The 18,810-nt window shown below is 40.6% G+C and overlaps 1 protein-coding gene across 8 annotated transcripts in view; it reads left to right on the plus strand.

Moving 5' to 3' along the window:
• The window catches only part of LOC143298870 (tyrosine-protein phosphatase non-receptor type 4-like), a 97,212-nt gene that overhangs the window by 24,563 nt on the left and 53,839 nt on the right, over positions 1-18,810 (plus strand). For 7 of the 8 annotated variants that reach the window (XM_076611876.1, XM_076611936.1, XM_076611911.1 and 4 more), the window contains exons 2-9: positions 2,390-2,538; positions 4,229-4,342; positions 5,603-5,645; positions 6,066-6,141; positions 6,818-6,915; positions 7,326-7,446; positions 13,364-13,451; positions 16,679-16,767. In XM_076611876.1, coding sequence (XP_076467991.1) covers positions 2,401-2,538; positions 4,229-4,342; positions 5,603-5,645; positions 6,066-6,141; positions 6,818-6,915; positions 7,326-7,446; positions 13,364-13,451; positions 16,679-16,767 — 767 coding nt within the window. In that variant the 5' untranslated portion in view covers positions 2,390-2,400. The remainder of the gene's footprint in view (positions 1-2,389; positions 2,539-4,228; positions 4,343-5,602; positions 5,646-6,065; positions 6,142-6,817; positions 6,916-7,325; positions 7,447-13,363; positions 13,452-16,678; positions 16,768-18,810) is intronic. The other variant, XM_076611901.1, reaches the window with a different exon arrangement.

Raw genomic sequence — 18,810 nt, forward strand, 5'->3', positions numbered from 1 at the left:
CCACCTGTCCCTTTGAAAAAATAAAACACTTTAGAGACAGGCAGGCAGGCAGGCAGAGAGACAGATAAACATTGCTCAGTGAGGGATTTTCCCTAGACACCTGACATACAAAAGTTAGAGCTGCTGATGTCAGTTTAAGTTCATGTGCCGGCTGAAATTGTGTGCATGCAAGTGCGTATGTGTGCATGTATCTGTGCATGTGTGACATCAGTTGTGTCGTGAGTGTGTGTGTGTGCGTGTGCATGTGGGTGAGCACACACAACTGTAATAGCTATCATTACGTGCACACTGTCATCACAGTAATGACTACCCTAGGGAGGAACAGCAGCCCTGGGCAGCAGGCCTCAGCTGAGTGCAGAATAATGGAAGTTTGGCAACCCTCTGCACCCCCCTCCCCTCCTCCTGCACCCTCCTCCACAAACCCCTCACTGTACCAGCCCTCACTAGCTCCCAACCGCAGCTCAAAGTCCTCCATGTTTTCCCCTTCTCTTTCTCCCTCATTTCCTCCCTCCACCATCCTGTTCCTGGGCAGGCCCCGGGACACAAACCACCACCTCTGTGGGCAGAATGGTCCACACCTCAGTCAGTCAGAAAGTTGCCATCCTGTGGTTTATATCTTCAGCTTCACTTTGACCAGTCCATCATGAAATGCGGCAGATGTTCTTGATGAGGTGGGGGCCCCTTTGATCTCTTCATCAGTGCTGCTGAAATGATAAAGCCAGGGTGAAATGGGTTGGCTGCTGGTGAAGCGCAGAAGAGTGTTTTGAGTGTGATAATGGCATGCCATTCTTGGAATGTTGTTTTGTGGACTGCTAAAGTTTTCACAGAGAGAGGTGCAGAGAGAGCAGTGGAAGGAGAGGAAGATAATAATTTTTGTTGTTGAATGTTATTTTCAGATGGTGGAAGGGGTAAGGAGTATAAGATTATGTCTGATGATTTCATTCTTCAAACTAAAAAAAACAAACAATTAAAAAACACAACCAACCCTTAAACCCTGATTGTAATAAATGTAGAGTTCTTCTTTCCCTTCTCTACCGCCTTCATCATAGTGAAGATTCTGCAGGTTGCTGAATAGTGAAGATTCTGCAGAAGTTGCTGCAGGTTGTCACAGGCCACATTGACACTGATGTTTTGAGAGTCAAGAAAGACAGAAGTTTGGGGTTATCAGTGCCCCATTACAATTTTCCATTTCATGAGTCACTTTGAAATTCAGTCTGTATGTGTGGAATCAAGAACTGATTGATCCATGTATGTATGCTTGATGAATCGCATCACAATATCTGATATATTTAGTGTTCTGCTTCGAACAATTTTAATGTACTTTGGTAGGTCTGTTTGCTGCACTTGTCGTGTGTGTGCCACTGTGTGTGTGTGTGTGTTGTGTGTGTGTGTGTGTGTGTGTGTGTGTGTATGTGTGTGAGTGAGTGCACACAAATACAAAGATTAGTGCCTGGCACTAGGTTTGCTGAAATGTTTCTTTTCACAGTTTTTGTTGAAAGAATGCATAAATCAAGTCTGGCATCAACACAACCATGGAACATTATTAATGAAGTTGATTTTTATTATCCTAATGTAATTGAATAAAAAAATATCTCCTCCTCATAAAACAAACAACCAAACCGACAAATAACATTTGAATAGTGTTGATGTAATTGCAGTGGGTGGTAGGAAGAACAGAATAAAACAGACAACAACATTTTATTCATAAAAATTGATTTTGAAGTAATTAGATTGGATGATAAGAAGAATATGTATTACTGAATGTTTGCAGAAGCACATGGTGTTAGGTTAGATAATTCCTTGGTTGGCTGATTTGATTAATTAATCACAGTAAAATACATGAAACCTAGTGAAATATATGAACAATTTAGATTGTACAGAGATATGGTTTTTGATCAGATGGTCATGTTAAATGTACTTTACAAAGAGATGTACATATATATTGAAAATTATTGATATGCCCTGCATATTTGAAGTGAAATTGTGGTGTTAAGTTATTATTGGGAATGGGGAGGCAGGAAGGGACTGGAGAGACTGGAGTGTGTATGAGTGTATGTTTTTATCTTGTAGGTATTATAGGTTAGTAGGCATGATCTTTTATCCAGACAGTACTCTGACAAACTGAAGAAAGTTGTGGAAGGTGGCAGTTTTTCTGCTAGTTAAAGATTTGGTTTTTATGTAATTATGGAGATATTAGATTTTCAGACTGTAACAGGAAACCCCACACTCATCCGTGTTGGAGTAACGCTTCTTGTCTGTGTTGGGCATGAATGCTGTTGTTTTCAAACAGTTGTATGACACAGCTTAATATATGTCTCTTATCATTATCATTAATGCCACCATTATTTAATTGAGGTGTGTGTGTGTGTGTGTGTGTGTGTGTGTGCAGAGCTGCACAGCATGTCCATGAAGCTGGTGTCCAGCGGTAGCTACAATGTGCGCGCATCAGAGATGGCACACCTGCAGGATCGACAGCCCAAAACCGTCAACTGTGTCGTCCACTTCCTCGATGATACAGAGGAAACCTTTGAGATTGATGTGAGTGGTCCAAGCTGGCTGACTGTGGCAGTTTTGTTCTGGGTAGTTAGCGACGTTTCACCAGCATCTTGACCATTCATCGGCAGCGCAGGGTTTGAATTGATTGAATTGGATGCTTGATTTTTAGATCCGTTGGAAATGATTGATCATTTTTATCTTAACACACAGTTCAGGTTTACTTTTCAGGACATCTTGGGTCATTTCACTGATTCACCATAAAATCAATTGGTCACTTTTTGAATCAGTGGGTCAGGTCAGGAAAAACTACTCATAGTTTCCACCCCTGGCGCCTCCATTAGGCCACCCCATAGCCCCAGAATTTGTAATTATATGCACCTTGTCCATTACATTACACTCGTTGGTGTGTGAAATGCTTATTTTGGTTCAGTATATATATATATATATATACATATTTATTTATTTATTTATAGTTAGTTTGTATGTGTGTGCTTGTGTGCGCGTGCGCGCGCTTGCGCGCGCATGTGTGTGTATGTGTGTGTGTGTGTGTGTGTGTGTGAGAGTATGTAAAGCCACTTTGTGCTAATGTTTGCTGTGTCGTGAATGAACACGAAAAATGCAACATAGTCATGACTAAATTTTATTGCTGAAACACTGGCTTATGCTGATTGCTTAGCAAATGTTCTGATTATGTTCGAGTTAACTCAAAGCAGAAACAAAAGCTAAGCAGTACAACTAAAAGACAGATGTACTGTGTAACTGTCTCTTGCGTTAGTCTAATACCATTGTTTTAGGAAAGTACTTTCCTCTGCTTTGTGGAAATCCGAATGTTCACAGTTGCAAAGTGTCTCTAAAATCTCCTCAAGTACCATGCCAGCATAACGTGCGGGGCTCTTTAATTCTATTCTAGTGCACAGACAGGAAGATGATCAAATACACTTTAAAGAAAATGGCATCTCTGTCAGTAAGTATAAACTGAGTTACCGAAACATGAACATATCATGGAATGAAATATGGCTACTCAAATGACTAAATAAAAATGGTCATGCACATAGAAATGCCCTTGTGCTTATCTTGATCAGGTCTCAGTTTTATTCAAAAGGGTCACACTCTTGCATAACATAAACAAAGTAACAGAAGTTGCCTATGAATGCTGGAGAAATCTCTCAGATTCAAACTCTCCAGACACTTGTAGAATGGAAGATAAACTGTTCTAACACTCATTTGATCTTTCACAACAGTAGGCAGGTCCTTTCGGCTGCAGTCTCCATGATGCAGACAATGATTTCCTTCAGTAAAAATGCTTTATATCTGTCGAAGCCTTCCTCATAGATACCAGCTGTTACCATTTCGCCATATTTTGTTATGCTTGATCGCAGTTTGTTCCGACGTTACAACAATGTCAAAATTGCACTGACGAGTTAATTTTCGACTACATAGCATGGTCACATGCTTTCCTGTTATCATGGCAAGCATCCAGATCATTAGTTATTAAATTGTTCCAGTGATATTAATCTTGACAGTGATATTTAGAATGACCATTGTAAATAATATGACTGGTGAAGAAATATTTATCTAATGTTTCATTCCATGTAAACTATTATTTAAATGAATGTCACTGATGCAGAACTGAAAGGTTCCAGACAGGGAAGGTTGCATAGACCTGTGGTAATCGTCACGGTGCTGACAAGAGTTGAGGCTGGCATATAGGACTCTGTGTGTCTGTGGGCAGAAGCGTCAGAAAGCTCAGCATCTGCTGGACAAAGTGTACGATCATCTGGAGCTGGTGGAGAAGGACTACTTTGGTCTGCAGTTCATGGACATGGCCCCTGCTGAGGACGCTATGGTGACTCGCTGACCCACTCTGCTTCCTGTCTTCCTTCAGTCCTGTCTTCCTCTGTCTGCTTGTTTTATCTGTTGGTTTTGGAATCATACACTTACTTTACTGTTTGTATTGATTTGTGCCATTGCTGAAGTCAGTGAGTGTGAGGGTGAGATAATTTGTGTTTCCTCTGTAATGTCAATTTGTTTTATTTGTTTAATGAACATTGTGAGTTTCAGTCCACTTGGGTTTGCCCTTTACTCGGGAATGAGTCAGTGAGAGAGGGAGCTGGCTATATGATTTCAACTATCATTTAACTAAGTCATTGTTTGGAGTGTAGCTGACTGCAGAAGCCATCTTGTGGGATTTATGACCCAAGGATGAGCTGTTATGATTTGGGATTTTTACTTTTCTAAAGACTGTCACATATGTAAAAAATGAGTTCATGTTAGAGATGCTGTCTGTAAGGCAAATGGTGGGGGCTCCAGTTTGAGAGCCTGTTTTGTTTGTGACATTAACTCCAAGATGTGATGTTTGACAATTTTGTTGTTCTGATTGTGTGTATAGGATGTTGACCATTGAAAGCAAGGCATTATCCTGTTCATTGTGCAGGGTGTGTTGGTACAGATAATGAAGTTTATAGCCCAAGTTTTCGTGAAAACACCTGTCTGCTCTTCATTGGTCAAGGTGGTTCTTACTGTTTGTCTCTAAAACTTTTCTCCGACTTGGTGGTCTTCCTATAATTTTTGCAGCTTTAGAAAGTGATAAGTGATTGATTTTTCCGAATGTGGGCAGTAGCTGCACAATTTGAGATTGGCTTTCAGAAATGGATGTTTTGAGAAGCTGTGCTTGCAAGGCAGACGGTGATTTATAGAGATCACTGTGAGTGATCTTGTAAGATTTTAAGTTTGGTGTCCAAAGTATGTCGCATATGGGACAATGCAAGTGAAGTATGTTTTTCAAGACAGGTAGCTAAAAGAAAGAGTTTATTCTTAATAGAGTGGAAAATGGATGGTGGGGGAGACCAGTTGATTGACAGACAGTCACTTTATTGGTTTGCTGACAGTTGCTGACTGAAATTTACATGCTGTGAAAACTGCGTTTCCCCATCCTCTACGCCCCCTTCCTCTCCAACATTTCTTTGGACCATTTCATTTTTTGGGTTGTTGGCAGGGGGGCACAGGGTTATTATGGTATGTGTCTGAGAGAGAGAGAGAGAGAGATGCTGTAGTTGTCCAGTTTTTAGATTCAACACCAAATAACTGTTCATTGGTACTGTTGCAGCGATGGTTGGATCCTCTCAAGACCATCAAAAAGCAATGCCGAGGTAATGATTAAAACTGTATGTGTATGTTTTTCTTGTGTGATTGTGTGTGTATGTAAGTGTGAACATGCTTAGAAAGTTCAAAATGAAACTGAATCTTTTTTCACACAGGAAAGTTGTGCTTGGTAGAACATTATTTGTATTTTACTTACAAGACTGAAATGTTAGGTGATGTGCATTAGAAGGTGTTACTGATAAGACGGTGACTAATAAATCAGACTCAGATATCTTTCATTTTGTGCAAAATGATGACTTTCCTACAAGGGTTGAGTGATATGCTATCACTGTGGCATGCTTCTTTATAAAGTTTATGTGTTTGTCGTCAGTATGTGTGTGCATGTGCATGTGTGCATACATAATTATGTGCATATGTATGTGTTCGATTTGATCTTTTAATCTGTTTTCTTTGGTGATTGACTTCAGGTCCACCCTATGAATTTTTCTTCCGAGTCAAATTCTATGTATCGGATCCGAGCAAACTTGCAGAGGAGTATACAAGGTAAGTTAGAAATGCCTGTTGATAGGGGTAAAACAGTGTTGTAGCAAGAATTGCCTGTTATAAGAGATAAAACAGTGTTGTCAGTGATCAGCTATTAATTCATCCTATAATATTGGCACTGTGTATTATTTAAAAAAAAAGAAGATATGTGCCACTTTACATTAAAAAGCCAAATTGATACATTTATCGGCCCATCATTAGTGTTTCTGAGCTCTTTCTAGATGTGATAAAGCCTGTTAACATATTTAAGCAACCCAGGTTAAGTGTGATTTGTCATACTTTGAACTGCAACCTGTCCAAATTTTAGAGTGAATGGAACATGTAGTATAAGCCATTTTGTGGTCCTCATTGATTAATAATAACTTTTGCAGTTACTGAGTTAGCCTTGTTTTCTTGTGGTTAATATCATTCCCCTAATGCTTTTTTGTGTGACTGATATGCTTTTGTGTAGTGAGATACACATTGCTGCAAGCATTCATGAAAATCATGACGAGAAGAAATTTGGCACAGATTTGCACTTCATTACTTTAAAAAAGCAGTACATGCCTGCATAATCAGCCAGCATATTGGTTCATAAGCTGAGTGCTTTCTCTTACATCTGACTTTTACTTAATTGTTCTTAGGAATTGTGATCAGTTTGACTAGTATTCTAATCAAGGGAATTTATCCTGCTCAGGTACCACTTTTTCCTTCAAGTACGGCAGGACATGCTGTCAGGGAAACTGGTTTGTTCAGAGGGTCAGGCAGCGACGTTGTCCAGTTACGCCATTCAGTGTGAGTGTTGCAATACTTACGTTGTTATCATTGTGTATGTGTTTGGGCTGTGTAGGCTGTGATGTGGTTTAGTATGGTTTGTATGATGTGTATGGTGTGATGTAGTTTTCAATTAAAAAAAAAAAATTGCCTTTCCACTGTTCATGGGTGTGCATGCATGTGTGCACATATATGTGTGCACATGTTTGTGTATGTGTGTGTGTGTGTTAGAGAGAGAAAAGAGAGGGAGAGAGAGAGAGATATTAGTGTGTGTGTGTGTGTATGCGCAGCTAGTGTGTGTTGATGGGCAAAAGCATGTTTTACAATAGTTTCAATGTGTTTGATATAAGTGTGTGGAAAAAAAAAGACATTCATTTGAATCAGTTTCTGGCTCAAATTAACAGCACTAATCACAGCTGTTGCTTTTTCAGCGGAACTTGGAGACTTCAACCCTGATGAGCACAAGGATGGCTACCTCCATGGCTTCATGTTTGTCCCCAACCAGACACGGGAATTTGAACAGCTGGTGGCTGATAAACACCGGCAACACAGGTCAGGGGTCAGGGGAGGGAGGAGGGTGGGGATGAGAAGGGGATAACAGGATGGAGAGGGGTGATAGGGGAGAGCTAGAGAGCTGAGAGAGAGAGGAGAGTTTTTTTGGGGGGTGGCTGAGGGGGGAATGGGGAGTTTGTGACTGCAGTACCCCTGAAAATGGAGTGTGGCTGCCTGCTTGGCAGGGTAAAGAACAGTCATACATGTAAAACCCACTCATGCACATATGTGACCCTCCACCACGGAATGAGTCGCTTTGTCCCTGACCAACTTTCCCGCTAGCGGCGATTTTAGGCGGGTGGGGGTCAGGTTGTCGATTTTCAGATTTTGACTTCATAGTAAACTTTAGGCTTTCTTTTATCTCATATTGAAGTATCTAGGCATAACTGTGTCTTCTTTTGCCTTAAAAGTGTGCTTAAAATGCCTAACCCGTCATTCTGATCGCCTATGACTTCGCGAAATCGATCAACTTTGACAAGCTTGCCCTCCGTCATCTCTTGGAATCGACCGGTCGAATCATACATTGTTTTAAAGGTCAAGTCCGTCTCTTTCAATCTATGTCCTTCTCATTGGTTGATTTTTTAACTACGAGCGAATCGTCGCTTTCAAAATAAGGATACACTACGTAAACAATGCGTCACTATGAAGGAAAATCCCCTCTGTCATTGGCCGAGAGAGGCCACGTGACGAAACCAGCCATTCAGCACGCTAGCTCAAATAAACATGGTCGCAGGGTTCGGAAGCACGTTTTCAAGATTGACTTGGCGATTTCCTGACAAGATACACTTGCGCTGCACACATTTTGCCATTCAATGAAGAAGACGACATTTGTGAGTTTCTAACCCAGTACTTCATTGATGGAACTGACCGTTCATGAAATCGATCTCAGTGAACACGAAGGCAACGCTGATTTCGAAAGCAGACGACGCAGGATTGTCGTTCAGTTTTCATCAACAATAATATTAATTTTGATGTAGATGACGAATCAACATTTGCACTAGATACAGAAAGATTGGAAGCCTTCGCCTGTAATTGCCGAAATCACATGCACCAGGTGCCATCAGTGTTGTGACTGACATGGAAACAAGTGAAACTGACTTGCTGCACTGAAGTGATTGACCTGGGTTTCTCACAGCTCACACAAGGAATGTGCAAGCAAAGTGACTGGGGGACTGGATATAGCTGAAGTGTCTGAAGGTAAGCTTTCTTATTTTACCCACATTGACAAATACTGAAAAGTAATGATGGTATAATCAATTGATAATAATTTATTTAACAATGATTGACTCAAGACTGATTTATTGTCTTACATTGGAACAGGAATTCACTGTTTGACATGTGGAATAAAAATGATTAAAAGAATAAAGTGAATCTGAGGAAATTAACAGAATGTAAATTAAAAGATCTCACACACACACACACACACACACACACACACACACACACACACACACACACACAATGTGTGACACAGTGTGTATACATGTCACTCACACACACACACACACACACACACACACACACACACACACACATACATATACAATGTGTGTCACACAGTGAGTCACATACTCACTCACACACACACACACACACACACACACACACACACACACACACACACACACACACACACACACACACACACACACACTGTCCCTTCACAGTTTAACCATTTAACTGAGCAAGGGGAGGTTCAGGGGCATGACATTATGAACAGTTTTCAGTTTCACAGAATTTGCTTCAATGGATATTTTATGTGAATGTGTGTCAGGTTGGTGTGGGTGTGTGTGTGTGTGTGTGTGTGTGTGTGTGTGTGTTGTTTTAAATAAATAGAGAGTTGTGTCAACAGTAAATACTAACAGTATTACTAATAGTTCAATTTCTTTTTCAGCCCTGAAAGATATGATGGTACTTTATATGCCTGCCTGTACACCAATGAATAATTCTGATATCACTGCTGGCAAGTCATGTCATCAGAAGGAGAGGCAACACCACCAAACTAACTACACTGTCAACTAAAGAATGTCTGCTGGTGTACTATCTATGAGTGAGTAAGTCAACTGTTAATGTACTATGATTTATAGTATAAATTTACCATGAAGTGTGCAAACTTAGTTTCTTTTTACAAACTTTGTCTAGATGCACATGTATGGAATTGTAAACTTTTGCACAGACATTTACATAAATGATATAAGTGTGCATGTGCTTGACATGCCACTATGCATAAAGTAACTTAATGGATTGCAGCATGTCATGCACATGCACACTGATATGCACACTGATACTCATAGTGATACAGCATTAATAATCACCATTTCATACTTTTATTATCAGTAAACTGCTTTGTCTGATTATATTATGATTATATATATATATATATATATATATATATATATATATATCATAAGTGTATTCTTTTTTTATTTTCTGATAAAATACATAGAACTAGAAGTAAAGCATTTTGTAAAGTCCTGTGGAAAGAATGAAAGCTGTGATGTAAATGTACAAAACTGAAATTACTATTGATATTTAAGGCATTAATGAATAAACTTTAGAACATATAGAAAATAATTCAAAACAAAGGAAATGAAAAGAGATATAGAAGTATTACATAACAAACTGTTTCAGGATAAACCATGCATTTTTGGAACATACTGACACCACCGGTGGAGAAAAAAGAGTGGAGGAAGAAGGTTCAATATCAACACCATCCACCCTGATGACACTTTGTACCACAAGAATTGATTACCTGTGCCACATATCTGCACATTTTTTTTTTTTTTTTTTTAAGCAGATTGAGTGTTTGTTTGATGAGGTTGTGTGTCTTTATTGTGTGAAGTATGGGTTTGACAAGTAGGTTTTCTTTGCAGATGAAGTGTTTGAAGTGTTCATTTGGATTATGAAATGTATTTCATTTGATGCTATGCTGGGATAAAACACACATGAACTTGTACCTTTTGTATGAGCAGTTTTGTTGTGTGGATCTTTTTTGTTATTTTGTTGTGCTTGTTGTATGGATTATGGTAATATCACAAGCACACTAAGCCAGTGAGCACATTGAATTACAACAATCACATGATTCGGCATCATGATTTAGCATTTTTTACCTCTAATCTGGCGTAAATTTTAGTACACATACTGTACATAGCAAAAGTTTCATAGTAATTGGACCACAAACAACACCACAACAAAACTGATCTTAAAACTGGAAGGTTTTTAGTCATGTTGAGCTGATTAAAAAGTAAGTATACTAATACTTCAGTTGCAATTCTTTCCAAAAAAATTAGAAAATTCTTATTTGAATAAAATCAAATACACTCAATATTTTTCTTTCAAATTTTGTGCAATTGTGGATATTGCCACTAACTATGTGTGTGCCAAATTTCATGAACATATCTTGCTTAGAAGTATGTGGTTGCTATGAACATGTTCCAAAACTTTTCGGCCTTGATTTCTCAGTTCGTTACTTTCGCGACTTTAGAACTTCAAATCACAATAACTTTTCACAGAATCATCCGATTTACAAACTTTTTTTTTCGCTGTAAAGGTCATTTATTGCAGATTTATGATATACCAATAACTAAAAATCGACCTCTGGTGCAAAGCGACTCATTTCGTGGTGGAGGGTCACATATGGGTGAATGTGGAAGTTGCAGCCCAGGAATAAAGAAGAAGAAGAAGAAGAAGAAGTTAGTGCAGTGTGGAAAGGAGGTTTTGGTGTTTGTTTTTGGTTGATGAGGATAGTGTGATGTTGAAGTGCACCTCTATGCTTCAGGGTGGAATGAGAGAGGCTACAAAAGATGAGAAAGATGATGTGGAAGTGTATATCACTATGTGCCATAAAAATGACAATCATTCAGAATTGATTGATAGCTCAACTGGTTTTATATCTTTTTATTTATATGTCTGTCCACCTGTCTGTATCTGTTTTTGTTTTCATGGTTCCTAGCAGCAGATTGGTTGAAAACGAGTCACAATAATGACAGAACTCATTCTCCCACTCGCTCTTGTTTTGTTTGTGTAAGCAGAATTACTGTGTTTAGTATTTGACTGTAAACTACCAACCATAACAAATCAAACTCTCAACTTGACATACCCACTCATCCTCACTTCCCCTTTCTGTCTTATCCTAGCTGCCTGTCTCCTCCCCCTCAGCTACCCGCTACAATTCTGCATGCCGTTATTGTGTACAGGAGATGTGTACAAATTTTCTCCGTGTGTGTTTGTGGGGGAAAACTGCAAAATATGTGTATGTGGGGGTAAAAATAGCGAAGGTGCTGCAGTTTGATGGGGAATGTGGAAGTGCTGCATTTTGATGAGCAGACAAAAATATTTGTATGTGGGGGGAAATAGCAGAAATGCTGCAGTTGCAGTTTGATATTTGTATGGGGGAAATAGCGGAAGTGCTGCAGTTTGATATGTGTGTGTGGGGGGGAAATAGCGGAAGTGCTGCAGTTTGATATGTGTATGTGGGGGGAAATAGCGGAAGTGCTGCAGTTTGATATGTGTGTGTGGGGGGGAAATAGCGGAAGTGCTGCAGTTTGATATGTGTCTGTGGGGGGAAATAGCGGAAGTGCTGCAGTTTGATATGTGTATGTGGGGGAAATAGCAGAAGTGCTGCAGTTTGATATGTGTATGTGGGGGAAATAGCAGAAGTGCTGCAGTTTGATATGTGGGGGAAATAGCAGAAGTGCTGCAGTTTGATATGTGGGGGGAAATAGCAGAAGTGCTGCAGTTTGATATGTGTATGTGGAGGGAAATAACCGAAATGCAGTTTGATATGTGGGGGGAAATACTGGAAGTGCTGCAGTTTGATATGTGTATGTGGGAGGAAATAGCGGAAGTGCGGTTTGATATGTGGGGGGAAATACTGGAAGTGCAGTAGGGTTTTTTTTTTTGTTTGTTTTTTATTGCTGCCCCATCATCTGCACCATTTCAGTGGCATTACTCCCACGCTGCTCATTTAGATTCCCCCATACACAGCCACACCCGGGTTCGTCCGTCGCAATTCCAGCGTCGGCAGTCCACAGGGAACCATCGATGTTAGGTCGCCAGGAAGCCACACACCAGAGAAGACCCTGCACTGCTGCTGAATCACTTCGGTGGTGCTCAGTGGTGCCTGTTCTGTTTTAACGTACTTAGGACACCACCTACTAAGCCCCCTACTAACGACAATAATGGCTTAGTCGCAGAGCCAGACTGAGTGAGCGTCCCTCCCAGAGTGAAGACCGCCACCACGTCCCTCAAACAACAGCCCCTCATGAATCTGCCGACACTGACGACATTGACAGGAATCACCCCAAGCACGGAAGTGGAGGGGTATCAAAACTGAGGTCACCATGAGAGCAGGGCATGAAAGGCCACAGACTTTGAGACTATTTTGTTTCTATTGATGACGATGAAGGAGGAGGAGGATGCCGATGATGATGACGATGTCGCTATGGAGGTCCATTTTGGTTTGGGACTGCGTGACAAGACTGTACTCTACGCTTTCTGTCATAATGATATCCCGGCGTTAACCAGGCCTGAGAGATACAGACACTTGCAGTGTTGGTCAGGTAATTAGAGCAACACACCCAAAGACGGGTGGATGACACTTGACTGTGTGGTCCCAGTCTCCCCATTTAAGCCCACAGCACACTCAGCTCTGGGTAGGAGCCGGCCACGGGCCGAAAAACCCACCTATGCTGGGATTCAAACCCGCGTCCTCCCAGCCGTCAGTCTGCGACGCTAACCACTTCGCCACGGCGGCTGTGCAGTTTGATATGTGGGGGGAAATAGCGGAAGTGCAGTTTGATATGTGGGGGGAAATAGCAGAAGTGCAGTTTGATATGTGGGGGGAAATAGCAGAAGTGCAGCAGTGTGATGAGCAGCGTGACAACGTGGCAGTAACGACAGCATTGTGTTGGTGCAGGGGTCAGACCCCGGCGGACGCGGAGTTCAACTTCCTGGAGCGGGCCAAGCGGCTGGAGATGTACGGTGTGGACCTGCACAATGCGCGGGTAAGGGTAAGCATGTCCAGGGTGCAGGCCCCACCCCTCTAGCCTCCACCCAGGGTGTGTGGGGCCGGCCCGCTCTGTTTGCCTGCCTGCCTGTACCTTTTTCTTCTCCAACTGCACGTTGACTGTGTTGCCTGCCGCTGCTGCTGCCTGTCGTGTAGCCTTGGCCAGCTCTTCTGTCTTGTGCACTGGAGTGGTGGTGATGTGTGGCTAACCTGTACTGGTTTGTTGGCTGTGTAATAGTGTGTTTATATACATGACTATTGTATTTAGTCGTCAGTTTATGTAAAAGAAGTGTTAACGTACATATATACATTTTTGGTCACCATTCTATGCTGGTTTTGCCCACGCATGTCTGGGAAGAAATTATTTGGTGGGTTTTTCACACAACACAAGCTTGGGTATTGGTGATTCAGTCAGTTCCTGAATTGTTTTGGTAATTAAAAAAAAAAAAAAAAAAATCATAAACTGTGTTGGCATAGCCAGACAGACTGTGTTGACACTGGTTTGTTCGAATGCACTTGACATGGATGAAATTGTGAATTAATTGTGCTGTTTCCGACTGATGCTGGTGACATGCAGTGCAGTTGCAGCCTGACCGAAAATTCAGGAGTCAACAAAAAGATTAAAAAAGAATTTGTTGTTAGTGATAAACCTGCATTAAAACAGTTTTTTCCATGGACCATAATGATTTAAGTAGGAAAAACCTTGTTGGTTAAAAAGGGTCCCTCTTGCACATATGATCATCAAATGCAGCAAATCATGAAAACATGGAGTGTTTTATACAGACTATTTGCAAATGCTGCATGTATGAAACAACGAAACTGTCTCAGAAGATCATCAAACCAAAAGTTATCAAAGCAATTGTTGGGAAGTTTCTGTAGTGTTTGAAGTGTTTCATTTGTGTAAAAATTGCAACATTTTTATTTGCTTATTCCACCTGTGTGTTCATTGATCAGTCAGATAGGATGGTGTCCTCTCTGTGTCAATTAATGTAATGGGCAACATTACGTATATTCTTTTTTGTGCATATATTTGTGTATTTGGCTAGATCATGGCTATGTAGAGAAGAATATAAAATACGCTTTTATCAGTTAACAGCATTCTTATTTTTGTTGTTGCTGGAATGATATTTGTGCGAATCTGATTTCGAATTTGATTTATTTGAGCATGTGTGTGTGTGTGTGTGTGTGTGTGTGTGTGTGTGTGCGCGCGCGCGCATGGGTGTGTACGTTTATGTGTGTTGAGATTTTAATCTGTATGTGTGTGGGAATGTATGTGTGTTTGTGTGCATGTATGTGAGGTGCAATGTTCTGTTTATTTGTTGAAAAAAAAGAGTAAATATTTTATACCTTCTTTTCCTTGAATGAAGATGAAATTTGACATGTCTTGAAGAATACTGTCTCATTAGTATACAGTTACTATAGTAGTTCTGAATTCCAGCATCATATTTTGTTACAGATTTCCTGCTTTCAGATTTTGCAGTGAAACAAAACAATATATTATTTTACTGTTTAGCTGAGAGAGTTATTTTGATTGTTAGGGGCTGTAAATCGCTCTGTGTCACTGTTCATTGAACATGAATAATGATGACATAGCTTTTTTCAGGGTACTGAACTTGTATGATAACATGGGCCTTTTCAAAGAACTGAACATGTATAATAACATGGGCCTTTTCAAAGAACTGAACATGTATGATAACATGGGCCTTTTCAAAGTACTGAACATGTATGATAACATGGGCTTTTTCAGAGTACTGAACATCTATGATAATACACGCCTTTTCAGGTTACTAAACATGCATAACAACATGGGCTTTTTCAGATTACTGAACATGTATATCACAATGACATTGGTTTTTTCAGACAACTGAATGTATATATATATATATATTTGTATGAGCTTTTCCAGAATGCTCAACATCTATAACAAATATGGGTTATTTCAGATTACTCAGCATGTATTATAACAACATGGGCTTCTTGTTCTTATAGAGTTCTCAACATGCATAATGTCATGGGCTTTTTAGAGTCTGAACTTGGACTTTTTTCAGAGTAATGAACATGTATAATAACATGGGCTTTTTCAGAGTACCAGACTAACATGTATAATAAGAAGGGCTTTTTAAGAGAACCAACTATGTATAACAACCTGGGCTTCCATTGACACAAATTGATTCTCTGTTTCCCTAACTCCTTGCAAGTTGTTTGTTGTACAAGAAGCCTAATTTTTAGAAAAAGAAAAGAAAAGAAAGAAGCTGGAATCATAATCTAAAATAACCTTGTTTGTTGTTATGTGTGGTTTCTTTGTGATATTGATTCCTGGGCATGTCTTTGGAAGGTATGATAATCTGGTTTTTATTCATTGCCAAGGTGATATTTTGATTGATTGATGACAGGTGAACAGGACACAGTTATGCACAATATATCATAATATGGTTGTCCTGGGAATGCTGGTTGTCATTTCTCTGTTGTGGTGGTTTGAAAATGTCGTTTCCCCACTCGTTTGCCGTGTTTTGGTTTGTTTTTTCAGACCCTGCATTTCATATTTTGTAATTTGATATAAACGTCACGGTCCTTTTCTCAGCGAGTGTGTACATATGCATGTATTTGGGCATGCATGTTTCTGTTGTTTGTGGTGGTTCAGTTTGACTTTTTTATACCCTGTGTATGTGCGTTTGTGTGTGTGTGAAAAATTAGGAATGCATTTGATTTGGCATCCAGTGTAACAGTGTCCTCACCATACTGTTGTAACTATTTGTGTTACTTTGAATACTTGTATTTCAGTTTAATGTAACACTGTCTGAAACAAGATGTGGACTTTGACGAAAGAAAAATAGTCTATATTTTATGTTCTTTGCTAACAGCATTAATTATTTTAATATGAACATCAATTTACCTTTCTAAATCTTTTTTTTTTATGATGTTTTTGTTGATCTTCACCCCTGAAAGTTGATGTCAAGCATACATATGTGAATGACTGGTGTGCAAATGCTTTGATTTTTCTGTGCACAAGATTCTGTGTTATGTGAATACAAGTTATTTTCATTGATCCAACCGAGAGATTTATTAGCAGGTGTTATATCAGTGATGAGATTGGTTGACAGAGTTATGTTGGAAATTGCAATGGGGATAGCAGGGGTAGAGAAAGGCTGTAAGCTGTGGTTTGTGTGCCCAAGAGCTGGTTCCTTTGTGGAGACATTGCATTCTGTTTCTTTGTCTTGCCGACAGGATCAAAGCAGTATAGAAATTCAGCTGGGTGTGACATCAGCAGGGTTAGTCGTCTTTCAAAACAACGTCAAAATCAACACATTTTCATGGTAAGTAAATCTGTTGATTGCTTTTTGTTTTGTTAGGCTTTGCTTGTTTTGATCAGTTAAAAAGATTAAAGGTTCCTAAGCCATTTATGGTCATTTTGGCAATGAATTCATTTTAATTACACATACTTAACCGTGACCCACTAGTGCAGACTCTGGCAGGGGTCTGATTCCTGTCCTGTGCAAACTACTACCCGCTTATGCGGAGAAAATGAAAGTAGCTACGGCCGATAATCACACTCGTGACTCTTCACAGCAGAAGTCGGGTACTCCCTCATGGTTAAAGTGCCTCTCCCAAGGACACAGCACCTTGTAGAAACTGGGCTTCAAACCCTGATCACTTGTGAACACTGGATCAAATGTGCAACGCCTAACAGAATCTGCCATGGTGCCCCCTATTTTTTTTTTTATATGTTAAGATGATATTGAATCAAAAGAGTATGTTTATTGATAATGAGTGATGTGTTGAAAGGTTGTTGAAAGAAAATTTTCCATTTTACATCTCTCCATGGTCTGTGTATTATTTTCAGGTCTCAGACAGCTGGTCTTTTTAATCTTTCTTGTTTTATTATTGTTTGGTTATGTTCATCCTGATCCTCAGTTCAGCGGCACTTCTCTCCATTCCTTTAATCCATTGACTGAAACAGAAGTCCATGAAATTCTGAAAGAAATGACAATAAAATCCTGTGAGCTCGATCCTATACCAGCCTCTGTCTTTTCCCAGTGTGTCTCACAGCTTCTCCCCACAATCACCAATATTGTCATCTCATCCCTTCTCACTGGAACGTTTCGATCCACTTTCAAAACTGCAGTTGTCCAGCCTCTTCTGAAGAAATCCAATCTTGAGGCAAACATTTTGAAAAACTATCGAGCAGTTTCTAATCTTCCATTCCTATCCAAACTCCTTGAAAAAGCTGTCCTGAAGCAGCTCAACAACCACCTTTGTTTCAGCAATCTCATCCACCCATTTCGGTCTGCCTATCTTGCTGACCACAGCACCGAAACCACTCTCCTCCGCATCCTGAATAATCTACTGCTAGGGTCCGGCTCAGGACAGATTTCCCTTCTCACTCTTCTCGACTTGTCAGCCGCCTTTGACACGATAGACCATTCAGTCCTTTCCTGTCTTCATTTTACATATGGTATCAACAGCACTTCTAAACTGGTTCAAATCTTTTTTTTTTTTTTTTTTTTTTTTTGCTGCCCCATCATCTGCACCGTTTCAGTGGCATTACTCCCACGCCGCTCATTTAGATTCCCCCATACACGGCCACACCCGGGTTCGTCCGTCGTAGTTCCAGCATCGACAGTCCACAGGGAACCATCGATGTTAGGTCGCCAGGAAGCCACACACCAGAGGAGACCCTGCACTGCTGCTGAGTCACTTCGGTGGTGTTCAGTGGTGCCTCTTCTGTTTTGTACTTAGGACACCACCTACTAAGCCCCCTACTAACGACAATAATGGCTTAGTCGCGGAGCCAGACTGAGTGAGCGTCCCTCCCAGAGTGGAGACTGCCACCACGTCCCTCAAACAACAGCCCTCCATTAATCTGCTGACACTGACGACATTGACAGGACTCACCCCAAGCACGGAAGTGGAGGGGTATCGAAACTGAGGTCACCATGAGAGCAGGGCATGAAAGGCCACAGACTTTGAGACTATTTTGTTTCTATTGATGACGATGAAGGAGGAGGAGGATGACGATGATGATGACGATGTCGCTATGGAGGTCCATTTTGGTTTGGGACTGCGTGACAAGGCTGTACTCTACGCTTCCTGTCATAATGATATCCCGGCGTTAACCAGGCCCGAGAGATACAGACACTTGCAGTGTTGGTCAGGTAATTTGAGCAACACACCCAAAGACGCATCCTTGAAGTGGATGACACTCGACTGTGTGGTCCCAGTCTCCCCATTTAAGCCCACAGCACACTCAACTCTGAGTAGGAGCTGGCCACGGGCCGAAAAACCCACCTCTGCTGGGATTCGAACCCGCATCCTTCCAGCCGTCAGTCCGCGACGCTAACCACATTGCCACGGCGGCT

Source organism: Babylonia areolata, chromosome 2, assembly GCF_041734735.1.
Source record: "Babylonia areolata isolate BAREFJ2019XMU chromosome 2, ASM4173473v1, whole genome shotgun sequence".
NCBI lineage: Eukaryota > Metazoa > Mollusca > Gastropoda > Neogastropoda > Buccinidae > Babylonia > Babylonia areolata.